Here is a 19,100-nt window from a genome sequence, read left to right on the forward strand (position 1 = left end):
TACACAAATTATCCAGCAATACGAGGGCCGCTGGTGATCATCGTCAAGTCATGTGAAGGGTGAAAAAATGTCGCGGCTCTTGGCGTTGATAGCGTCCTCTCTCGGCGGTCATGGTTCCCCTGAAAGACCTGAAGTCTAGCGTACGTAATCAGCGTACAGGGCGTATGACATCATCTTAGTTTCTATTGTCACGGCCTTTCCGGTACCAACAAACGGCTTCGGCATCAGCAGAACATAAAAGGCTTGGAACCTCTCTAAAGGCCGTCAACTCGGTCCACAAGGCCACAACTTGGAATCGCTTTTGCCAGAGATTGGTCTTAATTGGCGTATCGCCAAGCTTGCTATGAAACGATTCGCAACGCCGGCAGCCAACGGGCATCTCTCTGTGTGTGAGTAGTTCACTGAGGGACCGGTGTTTCTAAAAGACTCGAGCCTCGATATATTGAACAACGAAACTGTTCCAGCCAGGTATATATTAACAATGGTAAAACAGAAAACCGCCGAGGTGACCAAATACTCGAATTTGTCAAATCTCCCAAACTCAAAACTGCAAAGAATAGACCCCGCTGCCAAGTCTCGCGATGGGGTCCAAACATCGGATCCCACATGAGTCATCGAGCCGTCAGTCGTTCATGGCGCTGCCGGCAGAGATTAACGTTCCGTCTTCCTGTCAACTTTCACGAAGAGGCGCCGCCGTCGTCGTCATCTTCCTCGTGACGTCGGGGCTTTACACCCCCCGGCGCGCTTTGCTCAACACGAGGTTCACGCTCCTCCCCCCCTTGTTTTACTTCTTGTTCTTCTTACCACCTTCGCCTCCGCCGGGCGCCGGAGCTGCCGGAGCTGCCGGCGCGGAGGCGTTGCCTCCCGCGGGCGGAGGGATGGCGCCGCCGCGGTTGAGGCACGAGTCGTTGTCCGGCGCCGCGACGTTGATGGGCACCTGGAGCACCTGGCCGACCTCGATGAAGTCCGGGTTCGCAACGTTGTTGAGCTTGGCGATGTCGCAGATGCCTGAGTTGAGGAGCCTCGCGATCTGGCCGAGCGTGTCGCCCGCTATGACGGTGAGCGCCACGTTGCGGCTGGCGTTGTTGACGTCTCCGCCGCCGGCCTGGGGGATGGCGGGCGGCGCCGCGGCCTGCCTCTTTGTCGGGGAGAAGACGTTAGAGAGGCCCCGGGTGATGAGCCCCCGCGGGTCGGTCTGGGGAGGCGGTTTGTTCAGGGGGTTGGCCTGCGCGAAGCTGGTGAGGCCGGCCAGGGCGAGGTAAATGATGGAGGAGCGCATGGTGACGGTAGTTTGTCTTGGGGGGTCTGGCTATGTGAGTCGGAGGTGAGGGATGCTCTTTGACGGGCTGTACGTTTGAGGACTGAGTTGAGTGAGTGACAGGACCGACGACGAAAGAGAGTGAGAGATGTCGAGCCACAGGACAGGAGATGGGATACTGGGGGCTATATGTCAACTGATGGGAGTGTCCGATGCAAGGAAGACGGCAGTCAAAGAATGGCGCAGGCACTGGAAGTTGGGAAATGTGAGACGGAACAGCCCCCCCCCCCCCTCCCTCCCCTTCCACCTCTCATCTGTCAAGATAACTCTATCACGGCAACATACGACATACGACTCTGCCATGGTTCCCAAGAAGTCGCCGGGCGGACTTGGGTCCGTTGAGCCTGGTATGCCAGGATGCGATTGGGCGGCGGACGTTAGGGAGGTGAGGAAGGAGTTCGAGATTCGAAGTGTGGTCATCCCGGCGACGTCCTCAGGACCAGATCCACTGCGTTGTAACCCATTCGAAGAGACACTAAGCCCTGCGACGGCCGCCCTAAGAACACCAAGCCGAGCCGGAAGAGCGGAGGCTAGCGGACGGGTAAGGGAGGGGAAGGGAGGGGAAGGGAGGCCGTTGTAGCCATGGTGTAAGTGAGGAGACGATGGCTCTCTGGAACCCGTCGAGGCCGAAGGCAGTGAGCCCCCTCCCCCAAAAAGCTAAATTTATGGAGAGGGTATGAGATGCGCGTCGCAGCCAGACGGGCGGGCTGAAACGAGCAGCAGTACCATCGACCTTGATGCTGTGAGCGTGGCCGTGGCCGCCCGTTGAGTCAGTGTCCGCTTTCTCTCTTCTCTCTTCCTCGGCCGTGGTTGTTGGGTTGTGAGAGAGTTGGCAGGGGAGAGCCGACAAAGATGGGACAGACGGACCCAGCAACTTGAGACGGAAGCGCCCATTTCCAGACGGGTTTCTCGCGTGTCCTCGAAACTCTATGTTCGGTGCCGTCCGTCAGAGGGATTGCGAGGTGACTGACGGTACACTCGAGTCAGGCTTTTCCTGCCTTGGGGAAGAGAGATACAAGAGAGAGGCTTGCACACATCATACAGCAAGAGAGATAGCCCCAAAGTGACGCTTGGCCTCGATAACATTGCTGGACCAGATCTTTTAATTCCAGGTCGATAGGCTACAGCATTCATTATGCTGATTCTTAGAAGATGATGCCTGCTATGGGTAACAGTGCCGAATGAGTAATGCATCGCCCTGGTTGTTGCCAATCCATTCTTCAATAGTATTCTTGGTATCGAGAGGATGGGAGCTCTTCGGTCGCTCTCATGCACAGCCACCCGAGGAACTCAAAGATATGCAGGACATGACCAGATGAACTGTATCGTTCTGTTGGTCACACACACACACACACACACACACACACACACCAGAAGCGAGTCTGATCTTCGCAGGGAACGCGTCTTACACCCTTTAAACCTCTAAGCCACACAAGCCAATAGCCTGCCCGCTTTGCGCTCAAATAATCATCACCCAGCTTTCAGGCCTCAGAAGTATCCATTTTGCTGAAACTCGACATCTAAAGCTGCTGGTCTTGCGGCAAGAACCGCGCCCTTCATTAGCTCGGCATCGGGCGGCCTGGTTTCCTCCCTTTGATAAGTAGGCGATCTCAATTTCTCAGAAACCAGCCAAGGCGAATGAATGCCCGACGCATCGGGACGGTGTTCTCTTACCGTCTTGCTGAAACCCGAGAGTCGACATGGACACCTGCCCGTCCGAGGGGATCATTTTGCGCAATCTTACGGAGTGAAACAGCTCGGCAGATACGGGGGGCTTTTTCTTTCCTTTGGGAATGGCCATGACACTAGCTAAGTGACAGACGCCTCTGCGAGCTCGGCGAAAACCCGACGGCTCGCATGGTTGATAAATGAGGAGAGAGACAGAGAGAGAGAGAGAGAGTCCCTTGGCAGCAAGCAATCCCAGAGACAAACGACAACCGAGCATCGATATTAAGTAAGCTTACTTGAGGATCTCTTGGCTCTACTCATTGCGGCCGCTCTTGAGAGCGCGCAGCGTTTGATCGGCTTGACTAGTTTATCTCGCAGCTACATGTTCCTGACCAGATCGAACTGCCCCAAGGTCTTGATTACAAGCCCAAAGAGAACCCCCAACACAATCAGGAGCGCTTTTGGCATCGTCTTAGACTCCCAGAACACTTAGCAGTTCTGTATCGTTCCTATTGGGATACGGGACACCAAAGCTCGCTAGTTGCGTACAGGCAAGAAGAAATTAAGATGCTTTCGCACATTGTAGTCAGGGAAGCCGGATATCCCCAACGCAATGACCTGCATGGTTCGAAAAGGCCAGAGGCTGAAGGTTGGACACCCCATCTTTGTCCAGCCAGACCATCAGGTCAATCTTCTTCGACGTCGGCCTCGTGATACTTGAGAAACTCGGCCATGGTCTTCTCCACCATGGGCTCCGCGCGGAACTCGCCCCCGATCCCCCTCAACTTGGCCGCCAGCGCCTCGTCCGGCTCCCACCCCAGCAGCAGCGTCACCAGCTGCCGCGTCACGCCGCGGTTGCAGTCCGGACAGATCATCCGCGGCGGGTGCCGCGAGGCGCTCCGGCAGGGCGCGAAGTACGCCACGCAGAACCAGCCGGGCTCGCCGTCGACCTCGTCCTCGAGCTGGAAGTTGAGCGCGGCCGAGGCGAGTCTGGGCATCGCCGCGAGCGCGTCGGCGTAGGCCCCGACCAGGGGCGCGAGCGCCTCGTCGTCCGCCTTGCCGCGGAAGACGTAAACCGGGTTCAGCAGCGCGTGGGCGGCCTCCTCGAGGAAGCTGAAGTCTTCGAGGTGGAGGTCCTCGTGGGCGTTGTTGGTGCGCGACCAGTGCGTGTACGGCGGCTGGGGAGGGACGTCGTCGCGCTTTGTGAAGTACCAGCCGCCGGCCGGGGTGTTGATCAGGAGCTTGATGTCAAGGAACCTAAGGCTCGGCCAGGGCGTGCTGCCGAGGCGTCCGATGGGACGGAGGAGGGACTCATCGAAGACGCCCGAGACTTTTAGGCTCACGAGATTCTGAGAGAACTCACATATCACAGAGCTCAGCGGGTCCGGGATCCCCGGGTCGTGCAGAACATGCGGCTGAGCCCTTTCGTTCTTCTGCCTCCGAACGAAGAAATCGAGGTCGGCCTTGTTCAGCGCTGGTAGAGACAGGATCCCGATGGCTTCCGCGGCTTCCTTCCGGTGGCGTACTCGGATATCCGGGAACCGCTTCTCGTCGTCGTCCATGCTGAGCTTCACTGACTCGAGGTTCGGCATCTTGGAGGCAAGGACAATTGGCACTTTCGGACACGTGTTTCGGTGACCGTACCTATCATCCGGCCGGAGCATCGCCAGCTGTTTTACTCTCTGAAGGGTTGGTAACGCATGTGAGTCGAGCAGTTGGATATAGGAATGCAAATATCTGCCCTCGTATATGCCATCCTCCTCGGGATACGTATCACTCCAGGGAGCGTGGTTGAACCGCCATGGGTTGTCCGAAGGCGATTCCGGATGGTTTATGAATAGTGCCAGGCGGCATGCTGTCGTCTCCGGGTCTTCCACCTCCCAGCTGTGAAGCACCTCGAACAACGCTGCTATGCCCAGGCTGTAGCTCTCGTCGTTGACGGTTCGCTCCTCTGGTGATTCCGCCCGCCGGGCAGCTGCATCGTCGTAGGGCGGGAGAAGGATGGTGACGGTCAAGCTGGCGAGATGACGCCGTCTCGGTGGTGCGAGCAACTCGTTGAATTTGGTCAATTCGTCACTGGTGATCTTGATGGACCTGAACGTCAACCTCTCCACTGCGGCTTGGAGGCGGCGCGAAACGGCAGCAACTGGGGCCAGGGGTAGAGAGGGCCGGCCGCGGACATCGTAGGGTGTCTTTGGCTTAGAGTCTGCTGGTACCAGGTGGAAGACAATCTCGTCAATTATGTCTTGAGGGAGGGTGTCCATGGTCTGATTGATACAGAGGTGGATGAAACAGCAATCGGGATGTGGGGGAGTAGTAGTCAAGCAGAAACAAAAGGTAAGACATCATCGGATCGTCAGAACCCCTCTTCGATGCTGGTCTAAAGTTTGCTGTCTGCAACTTACCTGTGCAGCCAGCAGCTAGCTAGCTAGCTAGCCGCTCAAGTTCCAGACCAATCAAGAAGACGTTATTCAAACAGTTTAGCACTAAACCCTTTCCGGCTAGCACTGGGCAATGAAGAAATTGTGCTCCTGTCGGGAAGAAATCATGTTGGTATGTGGATGAGCGTGTTACAAGTGTTGTTTATTTCAGGGACCGATTAACGGTACAATGTTGCTTCTATCCCAGAGGTGCATATGCATATGCATATGTCATGGACAACGAACCTCAGGCAAGTCAATACGTTCCATTGCTCCGAAACCCCGGTATTGGATCGCCATATTTGTCACTCACGGTGTGCTGGTTTCTTACCATCGAGACTCGAGTCAACTCATACCGCTCGGATCCCGGGTCCGTACGGAATGGCGGCCCGGTCCGCAGCGCCACCTCCTTTACGGTCATAACACAGGGTCTCTGCCCAGCTTAAATCCTCATTTGCAACAAGTGTACACGTTGGCATCATTGCCAATCATCATCAAACCTTGCGGTCCTGAGCACAATTCCCATTACCTGCTGAGCTCACACAGTGTCACTTGGTTCCAAAAACTCTGCTTACTTCGCGATCTCAGTTGACAAGTTCTTTCACCTTGTCACGTTGACCTCAGCCTCAACTTCTCGCAGAGTTTTCCCATTTTGCTCAGCTGATGATCAAAAAGTCGGCTTGTACTAGTTGCGACATCACTACTGAAAGTAGATACATCGTGCCAACTGCATTCAATCAGAGTCGTCCCCAAGCGCCTCATCTTCGCCACCAGTAGAACTGGCAAACGCTGCAATGGCCTTGCTGAAAGCGGCTTGACGCCTCTTCTCCAGCGTCTCGGCATCCTCCTTGGTGCCCGCGGGAGCCTTCGAGATCATCACGTTGGAGAGATCCTTGCTGGCAGCCTCGGTTTTCTGCACGTTCTTCTTCACGAGGCCGCCAACCTTCAAGCTCTCAAGCCGGCCCTTGTTGGCCACCATGGTGTTCAGCTGGGTCTCGGTTAGGTCCACGATAGTGCTCATCTGGTTCAGCAGTTTCTTCGCATCGTCATCGGACGGGTCAAAGTTCTATCGGCGTGCCGGTGTCAGTCAAGCCGTTTCGGGGCGTAGAGACTGAAAAGCAGGCCACTCACCCCATACTCCTTTATTCCTTTGTTGATGGTGCTGACAATCGAGTTGGACTTGGTCCCCAGCTTGATGGCATCTTTGTAGTTCAGGTCGTTGCCCTTCTGAAGGATCTTGATGGATTTGGTCACCTTGCGCTCGATGTCGCTGAGACTCTTGGAAATATCGGCAAAGGACATGGTGTTGGCTGTATGTTGATCGCAAGTCCAATCGAAAGGCTTGGTTCGGTGCCAATGTATTGCTAAGGCTGCTCTTGTCTATGGAGTTAGTTCAACCATGCTGCTATCGGCCTTCGCGGCCTTTTTATCATTCTCCGGATCACAGTATCGTGATTCACATGCCGTTTACTACCTCGGGTCACTTCCTCTTCTGGCCTTTCAGACCACGGCAGCTCTGTAGAGCATAAACCAGCTTCAGCTGGGGAGCCCTGAGCGATGACGTGCACACAGAGCCTCAACTTCAGGCGTCCAGCAACTGTAGGAGCTAAGGCCAAGGGTCTGCCCTCGAAACATGAAACGATGCGGAGGCCGCCCAGCGATCTTTCGCCTCCAGTGGTCAAAAGGACATCGCCGCGCCGACCAGAGGGTTCTAATAATGGCAGAAGGTCCCGAAATGTAGGTCCAGGTGACGACTGCTTTCGCATAGAAAGTTCTGCCAAGAGGCGTTTTTGGAAGGGTCTCAGTGAAGATGTATCAGTGAAGATATGGCTCGGGCTTGTCGATCTACCGGACGACAGGAAACACATATATTGGCCACCGCCGGCGATTGCACCGATTGGCTTTTGCATCTCTTGCGAGGAATCGATGCCGAGTCCTTACCCACAGCCACACTGCTGTTTAGCGTGAAGTTCAAGCCGCAGACTTCCCTGGCTGTGGCATGGTAGAGAGGTTTCTCTCTGTAACCGACAAGCTACAGCCTCGGCATCCTGACAAGAGTTCACGTGGGTTTCCGTCGGCGATTCCTGACCGATCCTTGGAAAAGGTGAATAGCAGCATAATGCAGTATTTTACAGCGTGCCACGAGACTGCGGACATTTACCTGGATAGCAATGCCGCAACGCTACGAATGGCGCGGCCCGGCCATGGTCCTCAAACACCAAGTCTCACAGGTCCGAGTCCGAGTGCGAGACTCCGAAGCATTCGGACACGGTCTTTGGACGCCACACATTTCCATCAACTGTGTACACAGCAATTATTGGTGATGACTTTTGTTGACATGTCACTGCAAGCATCTAATCATGACTAACCTGCCATTCCGTGGAATCTGCATTTGGGGTGTGCTCGACTCGTCACCGTCTAGCCAATGGAATGAATGAGCTGGGTGAGTCTCGCCGCTTTGGCTCAGCTTCTAAGATAGGCCGGGTGAGGTCAGGGTGAGATCAAGGTGATCTGCACTGGCTCGGAATACCCCAGAGAAAGCTCTTCAGGCACCTAGGGACAGGCTTGACGTTGGCGGACAAGTACTTGCAAAATGAACAGAAAGTATTGAAAAGTACTGGGGATCCTGGTATTTGGAAAGAAAGGGCCTTCATGCCTAGCCAGCAGGGAGCACTTATAGATATTATGGCTAAAGCAAACATAATACAACTTCCATGGCTCATTAACTCATGCCCAAACCAAACTGCGTAAGGCCTACTTGCCAGGATTCATCATCCTTACAGGATTCTGCTCGGCGGAAGAATGTCTCTTTCGCGCCACCACCCACATAAACTCGGCGTCGAAATCCGGATCGTCCTCCTCAAGCTTCCCATCGCCAGCTTGCAATACTTCCACTTGCAAAATGTCGAATCCGACTTCTCTCAGCAGCGCCTGGTTCCCGTCCACGTCATAGCTGCTCCAGAACATTCCGTACCCCAAGAATTCGCCATGGATTTCTTCCTCGTCGATGGTAGCGAGATTGAAAACAAAGACTCCTCCGGGCTTTAGCGAATCATGGATCTTGACGAGCATGGGCTTGAGCTTCGACCGCGGAAGGTGGAACAGCGTGTAGAAACTGACTGCCCCATGGAAGCTCTCCGGCTCAAAAGTGAGTGCTGTCATGTCGCCTGCAACGAGCGTGGCGGCCGGGAAGCGGGCCCTTGCCATTTCGATTTGTCTGGTCGAGATGTCGTTTGCAACAACGTGTGCGCCGTGATTGAGAAGCATGTTCAAGACCGGAACGCCAGGGCCACAGCCAAGCTCCAGAATAGAAGGCGAAGGCTGCAGCTCTTCCAGGAGCCTCTTGGCGTATCTTTCCCGCGGCGATTTCTGGCTGTCGACCCACTGCAGGTACCATTCTGAGATGTGGTCGTAGGCGTATTCGACAATGACTTCAGGTGCCTCAGACATCTTGAGGCGCGGATCACAGCATGTGATAAACGTGGTTCAGAGATGTGGAAGAGATTGCGTGCCTTGAATGGTGCCAACTGCAGTAGGGCCGCCCAACCCTTTTTCTTTCAGACTGCTTCTCTCAAATATGGCGCAACGTATCTCGGCCAACGACAATGAATATTACATGCAGAAAACGTGAAATGGGGGGGGGAGGTTACCCGCTGACTTGTTCCATTATTCTATGCGGTGTGTACGATGCCGGCGCACCGCGCCATTTTTATGTGAGGCCCCATCTAGAGGCAAGGTACATTTGGAACCACCCCATTCACAACCCAAAGTGGACTCTGGCACCCACGCGGCCGCCATTATCTAGTAGTAAGGAGGAACAAAGAGAGGAGACAGATTGTGGTCAATACCATATATCAGATGTCAACATACAGCATGCTCGGATGGTGGTTTTTAGGATATAATGAATGACGAGGCTACTTTTTGATGTGGCAGACTGTTGTAAGCACCAAAACTGACAGGTACAGTTTCACCTACCCTCCTCTCCCGCCTCACTTTGAGCGAGCCACCTTCAATACTAGCTTCACCCTTAAAGCAGCTTCTTTGGATAAGCCTCGAGAGAGGGTTGAATGGCGATTCCATGTACCGCTGATCTTGAATTCTTCTTCGCGGCTGCATTATCGTAAAGAATATAGCAGTTGGGTTGGTTTCCCGACATCAACATGTTGAGAGAGTTGTTTATGTTTGCTGGTATTAACTGATTTGTAAAATTGTACGAAACAAAAGACGAGTGTCTAGCTACATTCAGTTTGAACCCAGCATCAAGACTACAGATCCTATACGGCTTTTGTTGACTAGAACGTACTTGAGCTTCTTGATGGTCTCTGTTGATAATGACAACGAATTCACTGAAGCCGCTTCCAAAATTGTTCACTTCACTTCACTCGTCTCTCCATTGAGTACAAGGAGAGACGTCTCAAGTATCACGCAGCTGCAACACTTCCAATATACACGTTAGCTAGACACACACACATATTCTGAGCAACCATAGCTAATCGATTAAGGTGGTCACCTCCTCTACTTATCGAAAACCGATGGTAACGTAGCGTTAAGTCGAGTTGGTGCCGCTAGTGAGTTCCCTAAGTGACTTGGATTACGATACTTTTAGAACAGGTGTCTCGAATCCCTTGTACTCAAGCCGAAATCAAACTTGCAACTACGTAGAACGAAATTGGCTTGTTTTTTCACCCTTCTTTTTACAAACGGCCACAATAGTCCCGAATTTGACCCTCAACAAGAGTCTGATGCTGTGTGTTCTGGAGACAATTGCCAGTTTGCAGCGATATCTATTTCCAAATTACGATGCAAGCTTCCGCTGGATCCGGGACTGGCATCCTTTTGTCTGATCCTAGAAATTGGCAGGGTAGGCAATCGGCTGTGATTCTCACATTCAACCGGGCGGGCTGCGAAGCTTCATCTCTGCATACTGCCACAAAGACTGAACTTTTTTTTCTCTGACCAGAGAACGACTTAGCATAAGCGAGTGATGAACGAGATTGAATGGCTTCATTGAGTTTAATTTTGGACTGGAAGATACCACAGCAATGATGTAGTACAAGCGCCTCTTTTCAAAGCCCTACTGCAATCATTGTCCAAACGCCAAAGGTCAGCGACACGCGACCTGCCCATGCATGAGCGGTTGAAATCTATTAGTGCTGTACGGAAGCCCGGGGTTTCTAACACCAAATGTGTCGTACATGTACTATAAAGTATGCGTAGGCATCTGAGCAAGGAGGATAATTGAACTGCGTCATGCATGGGAGAGACGCTGTTCTGGAAATAGACGTTAACCAACACCGGGGGTTGAGTTCTTGATACCAAACGTCAACGAGTGTAGAGTCGTCAATTCGAGGCGACACATCTTGAATCTTGAAGCTGTATCCCGCCACCCTCAACTGACACAAGCCATTACTATTGCTGACCAACACCGACACTTCCCTGATAGACACAACGTAGCACTCTTCAAATCAACTGAAGAGCTGGCACAATGCATGTCGGATACGAAGGGGTGTCCCGAATCCTGCAAGCATGCATCATCGCCGGCTCGATTTAGCCGTGTGGCGCACCAAAAGGACGCGACAATATGTCATAGACTAGCCCGGACAAGGTTGACCTCGAGCGACGATTCGTCGGAGCCGTTTCCCGTTGGACCAACGCCACTGGACTCTCTCGCCCCAATCTCAATGGTTCCAGCACCACGGTAGACTGTGGGCTATCGTTGGCATTGATACTGTGGGCTATCGTTGGCATTGATACGACAGCCTACCCGAGGCACCGTCCCGCCTGGGTCGTTTATTGGCCCGATGAAGCGATGATGCAGCCAACACGAGCTTCCAAGACTGGGAAAGCAGCATGGGGTTGAAGAAAGTAGCACGCCGGGGTCGCCTATCTCCGCGTTCTTCCCCTGTGACCGGGGAACCAATTAGAAGAGTGGAATTGCTAGAGAGACACAAGGGATACACCCATGGCCATCTCCGTCGAGCGCTTTCCGCAGCTGTGCCACCGGGCGGCTAACCCGCATCAGACGGAAGCAATGTTGCTTTGGTACCGAGGCGCCGAGGAGACGCTCGGCAGGGCTTTTGGAACCGAACTGCATGTTGCCTTGAAGCGGCGCAGTGAGATTTTCCGGGATCAGGGCTTGAGTTGCCGGATATCACGGACGGGGGGGGGGGGGGTTTCTTTCATGAACGCTGCTCGTTTCGTTTTGCCTCCTGCCATCGTCCTCCACCACGGTGTGCAAATTGCTTCTTTCATGCGACTCTGATTTGCGGGACGAGCGAGAGGCATTATCCAGGTGGACGACTCACGAGCCGTTTGCCCGCCGAGCGTGCGCGCACGAGAACAAGCGACCGATCCGGGTCCAGTTTACGTCGGGGGCACAGTTGGGCTCTAGCGGAGAGACCTGGGGAAACTGGCGAGACGTCTTACGTACGGGAATCCGTAATATCTGGATTGCTGTCGATAACCTTATTTCGCCAACCGAGGCGCTGGGACAGAAAGTTGTTTGTAGAGATGGCAAGATTCTAGGACGGGGCGTGGACGGTTCTTTTTGGGTGCTTGGTTGCTTCAGCGTGACGCGATGGAATCCCCCTTGACTACATGCTAAGGAGCCCGTCCCGTGTCATCCATTCCCGCGGTGGTGTTAACGACGAGAGAAGTGTGAAAGAAACCACTGGGGCCCGTTGCCGAGGATGTTGCCCGAGTCATTGACGGCTTCATTCGCTGGGCTGTACGATTAGATGAATGTGCCGATTCAATGACAATGCCGACTCGCCGTCTCACCAATCAATCCCCAACAACAAATCAGCCTGATCATACATATGAGTGCGCCCCCCCTCAAAGGGGGAGGAGGGGGGGACCTTTTGCTTCGGGCGAACGAGTTTGGCAGGGATGCGGTCGTCAGGAGAGTCAAGGACGCATTTTATCTTTGCTTCCTCCAGAGCATCCTTTTGCGGAGACGAGGTGAGGGGAGGGAAGGGGGGGTTGGGCTGGTGTGTATTTGTGTACTATGTATGGAGGGGGTTCTCAGTAACTTCTCTGGATCGTCCACATCCATCCGCCCGTCACATACCTGTAAACTCACTTTCTGTCATTTGCCTGACAAGATCAGTGGTAACGCCCTCTCCGTGATTGGCTTCCTTCTCCTCTGTCGACAGACCATGATCCGTGATGTGAACCGGTATCTGCCGTCTCTTCCGAATTGCCTTCCCGAATGATAACAGTCGAACCGTCCGCCCCCGGCTTCCGTCCAGCCTGCGTCGGAACTGCGCTTTCCCCAGTCCTCTCGCGTGCCCTTTGCAGGGATCCTCTTCGGATGAAGAGCTACGAAAACGGGTTGGCGCCATGGAGACAACGACACTAGACAGGGACCATGCCCGGTCTGCCAAGGTCCCTTTGCAATCGGTAGATCCACAGAAAGGGGCACGACTTTTTTAGCACGACGTTTGTGTGTGTGTCCGAGGAGGGTGGCGATGACTGCTGAACATTCGTGTGTTTTCCATCTCACAGCAGAGTACCTGTAGCACCGGGGTGACTGGTGGTAATTCCCCTTGCTTCCCCGACCTTGGCCACCCGTCTTGGGAGTTGCTTGTGCCTGCTTGGCCGCCATCCCGTGCTTGGCGCCCAGTCCCCTTGGCGATCGATCTAGCAGGCGGCTCTTTCGAGTTGGTCTGTCTTTTCATCATGAGCCTCGCAACGTCATGTTGTCTTTTGGGATCGGCAAGTTCAGCAGTTCGTGGGGCGCTGACAGGCGCTGCGGGAGGGAGAAGAAGACATAAGGAGAAGAAAAAGAAGACGAGGAAGAAGAAGACGACGAAGACCAAGAAGAATGAAGCGAGCGGAGGTCGGCGGCCGGCGGGGATATGGATTCGTTGCCGTCGCCCTTCTCACCCTCTCACTTCAAGATCCGTCGTACCTACGAATGCATCGCATCGTTGATCATGGACACGAACGAGAGAGGCCGGGCCCTCTTTTTTTTGGTCCATGTCGACACCGTTGGTTTTGCCCCACGAGCCCAAGGCACTTTTGATTATCGATGTGCTCCAGTCAGCGTCTCCCTCTATCAGTCGGTGGAGAAGATACAGACCGCACTACACTATACAGTCCGCCCCTCATAGACCCCAGACCCGTTATACAAGTAGTGTGTCTCGAACTAGTTGGCGGGTTCTCTGTATGTTCTCTGCATGTTCGGACGCAGGCCGGCGGACCGGTCTCTCTGCTCTGGGTGTGGGTGCCGTACTGTCCCGGGACCATCCTATCAAAGGACGCCGTTACACCTCTTCCGGGCAGCCAGAGTCCAAACCTTGCCATCCCAATCCCACCCTCCTCGACGGTGGCGAGGAAGATCCAGGTTCTTTTGCAACCGTGGACCGGGTCTACAATGATTGACCGGGACCGCGTTGGCTGCACGTATCTCAGTGTAAAGATCCAAGCAGGGGGACGATGCCGTTATCGGTCAGGTCAGTCCAGTCAGTGCCATCTGTCGAGCCAACAATGGACCACACACACACACTTACACGCGCCCGTCCAGACAAGCTTCCGGGCACTTTTGGAGCGATACTATCGACGCGACAGACAGCTGTTGAACTCTATTAGGCAGGTCGAGCTATCGGTCCCCCTGGTCACCGATATGGCTACGGACCATGGTGTCAGTCAGTCTAGTCTGTCAGTCGATGGCCCATGGACAACACCACCACCGCCCGTTCAAATACTACAAGACGGCGCTCGTTCCCCGTCGACGATTCAGGCTCTTCTCACATTCCTCAGTCGTCACGGCCAACCAACACCAGCCTTTTGAGTTTCTTTTGCCCTTTGAGAACTCGGCGAACTTGGGGCGGAAGTGAACCTCACCCAAACTTTCAAACCCCCCTCCCCCCCCCCAAAAAAGACCCAAAGGCCCAAAACAGCGACACACACACACACACACAATGGCCTTCAACAAGTGGCGGGGCAAGGTGTCGGAGCGGCCCATCGTGGTCGACGCCGTCACGACCGGCACCGACGCGCAGGGGCTCGAGACGGTCAACCCGGAGGCCGAGCTGAAGAAGTTCAAGAAGCTTCACAAGTGGGATCCCTTCCTGGAGATCGACACGCTCGACACGGCCGAGAATGCTCTCAACTCGGGCGACTACGAGAAGGAGGCCGCCGTCGAGGCCGCCCTCCACGAGGACTCTCCCTACGCCGAGGTCCGGGCTTCGGTGAGTTGTTATTGAATCCATTCTCTCTCCATGATTGCCATATGTCGTCGTGGTTCTGTCTGTCGGTCTGACTAACATGCAATGACCCAGGTACTACCTTTTGATGACCCCGACATGCCCATCAACACGATCCGCGCGTGGACCATCGGCGCCGTCATGTGCACCATCGTCGCCGCCTGCAACATCCTGCTCGGCCTGCGCCGCTCGCCCATCATCATCACCTCCACCGTCGTCCAGCTGGTGTCGTACCCGATGGGCTGCGCCTGGGCCCGGTTCGTGCCCGAGGTGACGTTCCGCCTCTTCGGCAACGAGCTCAGCACGAACCCGGGGCCCTTCAACGTCAAGGAGCACACCATCATCACCATGATGACGGCGGCCGGCGCGTCGGCCAGCTACGCCATCGACATCCTGCTCGCCCAGGAGCTCTTCTACAAGCAGTTCTTCGGCTGGGGCTTCCAGGTGCTGCTCATCATCTCGACGCAGGCCATGGGCCTCGGCATCGCCGGCATCCTGCGCCGCTACCTCGTCTGGCCGGCCGCCATGGTGTGGCCGGCGACGCTGATCACGACGACCGTCATGAACTCCCTCCACGACCACTCGTCCTCGGACCCAGCCCTGACCAACGGCTGGAGGATCGGCCGCTACAAGTTCTTCCTCATTGTGGCTGCCGGGACCTTCGTGTACGAGTGGATCCCCGAGGTGTTTGCGCAGTTCCTGCAGATCTTCACCTTTGTCTGCTGGATCGCGCCCAAGAACGTCGTCGTCAACCAGATCTTTGGCGGCCAGACCGGCCTCGGCCTCATCCCCATCTCCTTCGACTGGAGCATCATCTCGGGATACCTGCTGTCCCCGCTGCAGACCCCGGCCTTCGCCATCGCCAACGTCGGCGTCGGCATCATCATCATGCTGCTCGGCTGCGTCGGCCTGTCCTGGGGCGGCCCCGAGTTCTACCGCTACCTGCCCATCAGCGCGAACCAGAACTTTGACCACTTCGCCGAGGCCTACAACACGAGCCGCATCCTGACGCCCGAGTTCACCTTCAACGAGACGGCCTACAAGGAGTACTCGCCCCTCATCCTCGGCCCGGCCTTCTCGCTGAGCTACGGCATGGGCTTCGCCGGCCTCATCAGCACGCTCGTCCACGTGGCCCTCTTCTACGGCCGCGACATCGTCGACCGCACGCGCTCCGCCACCAACGAGGAGGCCGACGTGCACCTCAAGCTCATGCGGCGGTACAAGGAGGCGCCCGAGTGGTGGTTCATGATCATGTTCGGCGTCAGCTTCGCCTTCGGCATGATCGCCTCGCAGGTCTGGAGCACGCACCTGACGTGGTGGGCGTACATCATCTGCATCCTCATCGGGTCCTTCTTCATCCTGCCCGTCGGCATCATCCAGGCCGTCACCAACCAGCAGACGGGCCTCAACGTCGTCACCGAGATGATCGTCGGCTACATGACGCCCGGCCGCCCCGTCGCCATGATGCTCTTCAAGTCGTGGGGCTACATGCTCTGCTACAACGGCCTGCAGTACGTCTCCGACATGAAGGTCGGCCACTACATGAAGATCCCGCCGCGCACCATGTTCGCCGCCCAGACCTTCGCCGTCGTGTGGCTGTCCATGGTCCAGCTCGCCGCCTACAACTTCCTGCGCGGCAACATCGACGGCATCTGCACCCCGAGCCAGGCCCAGGGCCTCACCTGCCCCCAGGCCCGCACCTTTTACAACGCCAGCGTCATCTGGGGCGTCATCGGGCCCCGCCGCATGTTCGGCGCCGGCCAGCTGTACTCGTGGGTCAACTACTTCTGGCTCATCGGCGCCGTCTGCCCCGTCATCCAGTACTTCCTCGCCCGCCGCTACCCGCGCAGCATGCTCCGCTACGTCTTCTTCCCGGCCATCTTCGGCGCCGCCGGCATGATCCCTCCCGCGACCATCTGGTGGCTGGGACAGTGGGTTATTGTCGGTCTCATCTTCAACTGGTGGATCCGCGCCCGCTACACGGGCTGGTGGAGTAAGTTCTTCTCGTCAACCCAACCTCTTCTGTTGGGGGTTTATGTTTTGTTTCGTCTTGCTAATCATATATCTCTCTCTCTCTCAGCTCGCTACAACTACGTGCTGTCCGGCGCTCTTGACATCGGTACCGCCCTCTGCATCGTCGTCTCCGGCCTCGCCCTGGGTTTGTCCAACACGACGTTCCCCGACTGGTGGGGCAACACGGTCCCCTTTAACAACCTGGACTCGGATGGTGCTGCCGTCAGCAAGATCCTTCCCAAGGATGGATCCTTCATCGGACCGACCTCCTGGTAGAAGAGGGTTGAGCAGCAATCTTGGGTGCGTGTTTGGAGCAAGTAAACAAAGTACGATAATGTTCGGCGATAATAGTGGCAAGAGTGTTTTGAAACTCGGTGTGCGTGCGTACTTAGTTGATATAGTTGCCTCAGGGCATACTGCATGATTTCATCTTATGACAATGACAAGATATCCCTTCTTTTGAGCAAACAATCCATCTTCCTCTTCCGGCGGTTAGTGACTTTAAGCCGACACTCACTCTGAGATATCTTAACTACCAGCAGCTACTTAGGTTGGTTACGCTACTTGTGCGAGTCTCTTGGTGCGCCCTCCCGAAAACAACGTCAAGACAAACTTCCCCTCGTGGAACCCAAACCGAGTCCGTGAGACGTTGGACGTTGATTGATGAACAATCAGATTGGTTATGCCGCAGTGCGACTTGGACCCCCCAGAAGCCCTCCCCCCACAGCACCACCACTTCATGCTGACGGCCGGCGCCCCCTTTCTCAGCTGCATTCAGGGGGGGGGGGGGGGGGGGGGGGGGCCAACGGCATACGATGGTGGGATGTGACGCGGCGTTGAGGCTATTGTGTGATCCATCATGCAATGCAACAAACGGGATGCAAGCAATGTAACGTCCTTGGCAACAGGACAAATCAACTGCTTTACTCGAAGTCAACGGTCTTCTATCTCTCCTGTTCAACGCAAATAAGACTCGAAAGATCATTCCAAGGACAATGGAGTACAACCCCCAGACCCCAAAAGACATGTTGCAAGTCGCCTCCATGGGACTGAACCCCGTGGACTGACCCCCATGGTTGCTCAGCATCGAACTGAAACCAACAAAGCAGGTCGCGATGGATTGCTGCAGAAACCAGCCGACTTTATCTCTTGTCTTCTTTTTGCAGCTCGGGGGCGAACGCTCTCGAGAAAGCCGGCATCTCGAACAGGATAAAACGATGCGAATACCCAACCGATGTTCCATCGCCATGTCTGCCAGGCTCTATCAGACTGCCACTCAAGGTCTCTTTTCGATTCTCTCCTGCCCCGTTCATACATATCACTCCTTGTTTCTTTTGCCACCACCATCACCATGAAGTTCCTCGCCAGCATCGTACCCTTCTTCGCCTGCGCCGGCGCGCACACCATCTTCCAGCGGCTGACCGTCAACGGCGCCGACCTGGGACGCCTGACGGGCATCCGCGCGCCCGAGAAGACCGACCCCCTACAGGACGTCAACGACGCCGGCTTTGCGTGCAACAACGACATCCGGCACGAGGACAGGTCCCTCGTCGCCGTGCCCGCCGGCGCCAGGGTGGGCGCGCTCTGGGCTCACGGCATTGACGGGCCCCTGTACCCGAACGACGTCGACAACCCCATCGCCCCGAGCCACAAAGGTTTTTTTTTTGGTTTTTTTACTCCAAAAACCTCCCAAGCATATGATGCTCTAGTGAAGGGAAGTCGAGGCTGATGAAGAACAAACAAAAAAACCCGCAGGCCCCATCATGGTGTACCTCGCCAAGGTCGACGATGCCGTGTCCGCCAACAGGAACCCCAAGGGCGCCCTGGACTGGTTCAAGATCTCGGAAAAGGGTCTCGAAGACGACGGCGTCTGGGCCGTGGACGAGCTGATCGCCGACGACGGGTGGTACAACTTCACCATGCCCTCCTGCGTCGCCCCGGGCCAGTACCTCATGAGGGTCGAGATCCTCGCCCTGCACGGCGCGTATGACCAAGGAGGGGCCCAGTTCTACATGGGATGCGCGCAGTAAGCAACGGAAACACTCGACTTCCTTTCTAGAAAGACGTCGTTCAAGCTGACGTTCGTGGTTTCTTTTTTTTAGGATCCGGGTCGACGGGGCCGGGAACGGGAAGCCCCCCTCGGAGCTCGTCAGGTTCCCGGGCGCCTATAGCGCGACGGACCCGAGCATCCACGTCAGCATCTACGACGACTACGGCCGGCCGAACAACGCGAGGAGGCCGTACAGGATCCCAGGTCCCAAGGTGCTCTCCTGCAACTGAAAGGCGTTGGTTATGGTGTTGTCTTCGAGTTGGGGAGTCAGTGAAGCCAGACTTGCCTGATGCCACATATTAATGGATGGTGGCCTTGACTCGGCTGTTTGCTGGTATTGGAAGCCGATTTCTGGCAAATCATGTGCCCGGGGATATTATAGAAAAACGAATTGTTCATGGGCAATACACCACCCTCCAGTA

At 55.4% G+C, this 19,100-nt stretch overlaps 6 protein-coding genes across 6 annotated transcripts; 2 read left to right on the forward strand and 4 right to left on the reverse strand.

The window, feature by feature from the left end:
• Nucleotides 1-784: 784 nt before the first annotated feature.
• Nucleotides 785-1,279, reverse strand: CH63R_10717 (Intracellular hyphae protein 1; the record flags this gene model as incomplete). Its single annotated transcript, XM_018305691.1, has 1 exon — nucleotides 785-1,279. The coding sequence occupies one exon, from the start codon at nucleotides 1,277-1,279 to the stop codon at nucleotides 785-787; it is 495 nt and encodes a 164-aa protein (XP_018155115.1).
• A 2,393-nt stretch (nucleotides 1,280-3,672) lies between these two features.
• Nucleotides 3,673-5,250, reverse strand: CH63R_10718 (Oxoglutarate iron-dependent oxygenase; the record flags this gene model as incomplete). Its single annotated transcript, XM_018305692.1, has 1 exon — nucleotides 3,673-5,250. One exon carries the CDS (start codon nucleotides 5,248-5,250, stop codon nucleotides 3,673-3,675), a length of 1,578 nt encoding a protein of 525 aa, XP_018155116.1.
• Nucleotides 5,251-6,139: 889 nt separating this feature from the next.
• Nucleotides 6,140-6,708, reverse strand: CH63R_10719 (uncharacterized protein; the record flags this gene model as incomplete). Its single annotated transcript, XM_018305693.1, has 2 exons — nucleotides 6,140-6,472; nucleotides 6,538-6,708. The coding sequence occupies 2 exons, from the start codon at nucleotides 6,706-6,708 to the stop codon at nucleotides 6,140-6,142; spliced, it is 504 nt and encodes a 167-aa protein (XP_018155117.1).
• Nucleotides 6,709-8,160: 1,452 nt separating this feature from the next.
• On the reverse strand, nucleotides 8,161-8,856 carry CH63R_10720 (Methyltransferase; the record flags this gene model as incomplete). Its single annotated transcript, XM_018305694.1, has 1 exon — nucleotides 8,161-8,856. The coding sequence occupies one exon, from the start codon at nucleotides 8,854-8,856 to the stop codon at nucleotides 8,161-8,163; it is 696 nt and encodes a 231-aa protein (XP_018155118.1).
• Nucleotides 8,857-14,330: 5,474 nt separating this feature from the next.
• Nucleotides 14,331-16,904, forward strand: CH63R_10721 (OPT family small oligopeptide transporter; the record flags this gene model as incomplete). Its single annotated transcript, XM_018305695.1, has 3 exons — nucleotides 14,331-14,600; nucleotides 14,691-16,608; nucleotides 16,696-16,904. 3 exons carry the CDS (start codon nucleotides 14,331-14,333, stop codon nucleotides 16,902-16,904), a joined length of 2,397 nt encoding a protein of 798 aa, XP_018155119.1.
• A 1,075-nt stretch (nucleotides 16,905-17,979) lies between these two features.
• On the forward strand, nucleotides 17,980-18,908 carry CH63R_10722 (glycosyl hydrolase family 61; the record flags this gene model as incomplete). Its single annotated transcript, XM_018305696.1, has 3 exons — nucleotides 17,980-18,283; nucleotides 18,384-18,654; nucleotides 18,731-18,908. The coding sequence occupies 3 exons, from the start codon at nucleotides 17,980-17,982 to the stop codon at nucleotides 18,906-18,908; spliced, it is 753 nt and encodes a 250-aa protein (XP_018155120.1).
• Between the last annotated feature and the right edge of the window lie 192 nt (nucleotides 18,909-19,100).

This window comes from Colletotrichum higginsianum (assembly GCF_001672515.1).
Source record: "Colletotrichum higginsianum IMI 349063 chromosome 7 map unlocalized unitig_7, whole genome shotgun sequence".
NCBI classification, from domain to species: Eukaryota; Fungi; Ascomycota; class Sordariomycetes; order Glomerellales; family Glomerellaceae; genus Colletotrichum; species Colletotrichum higginsianum.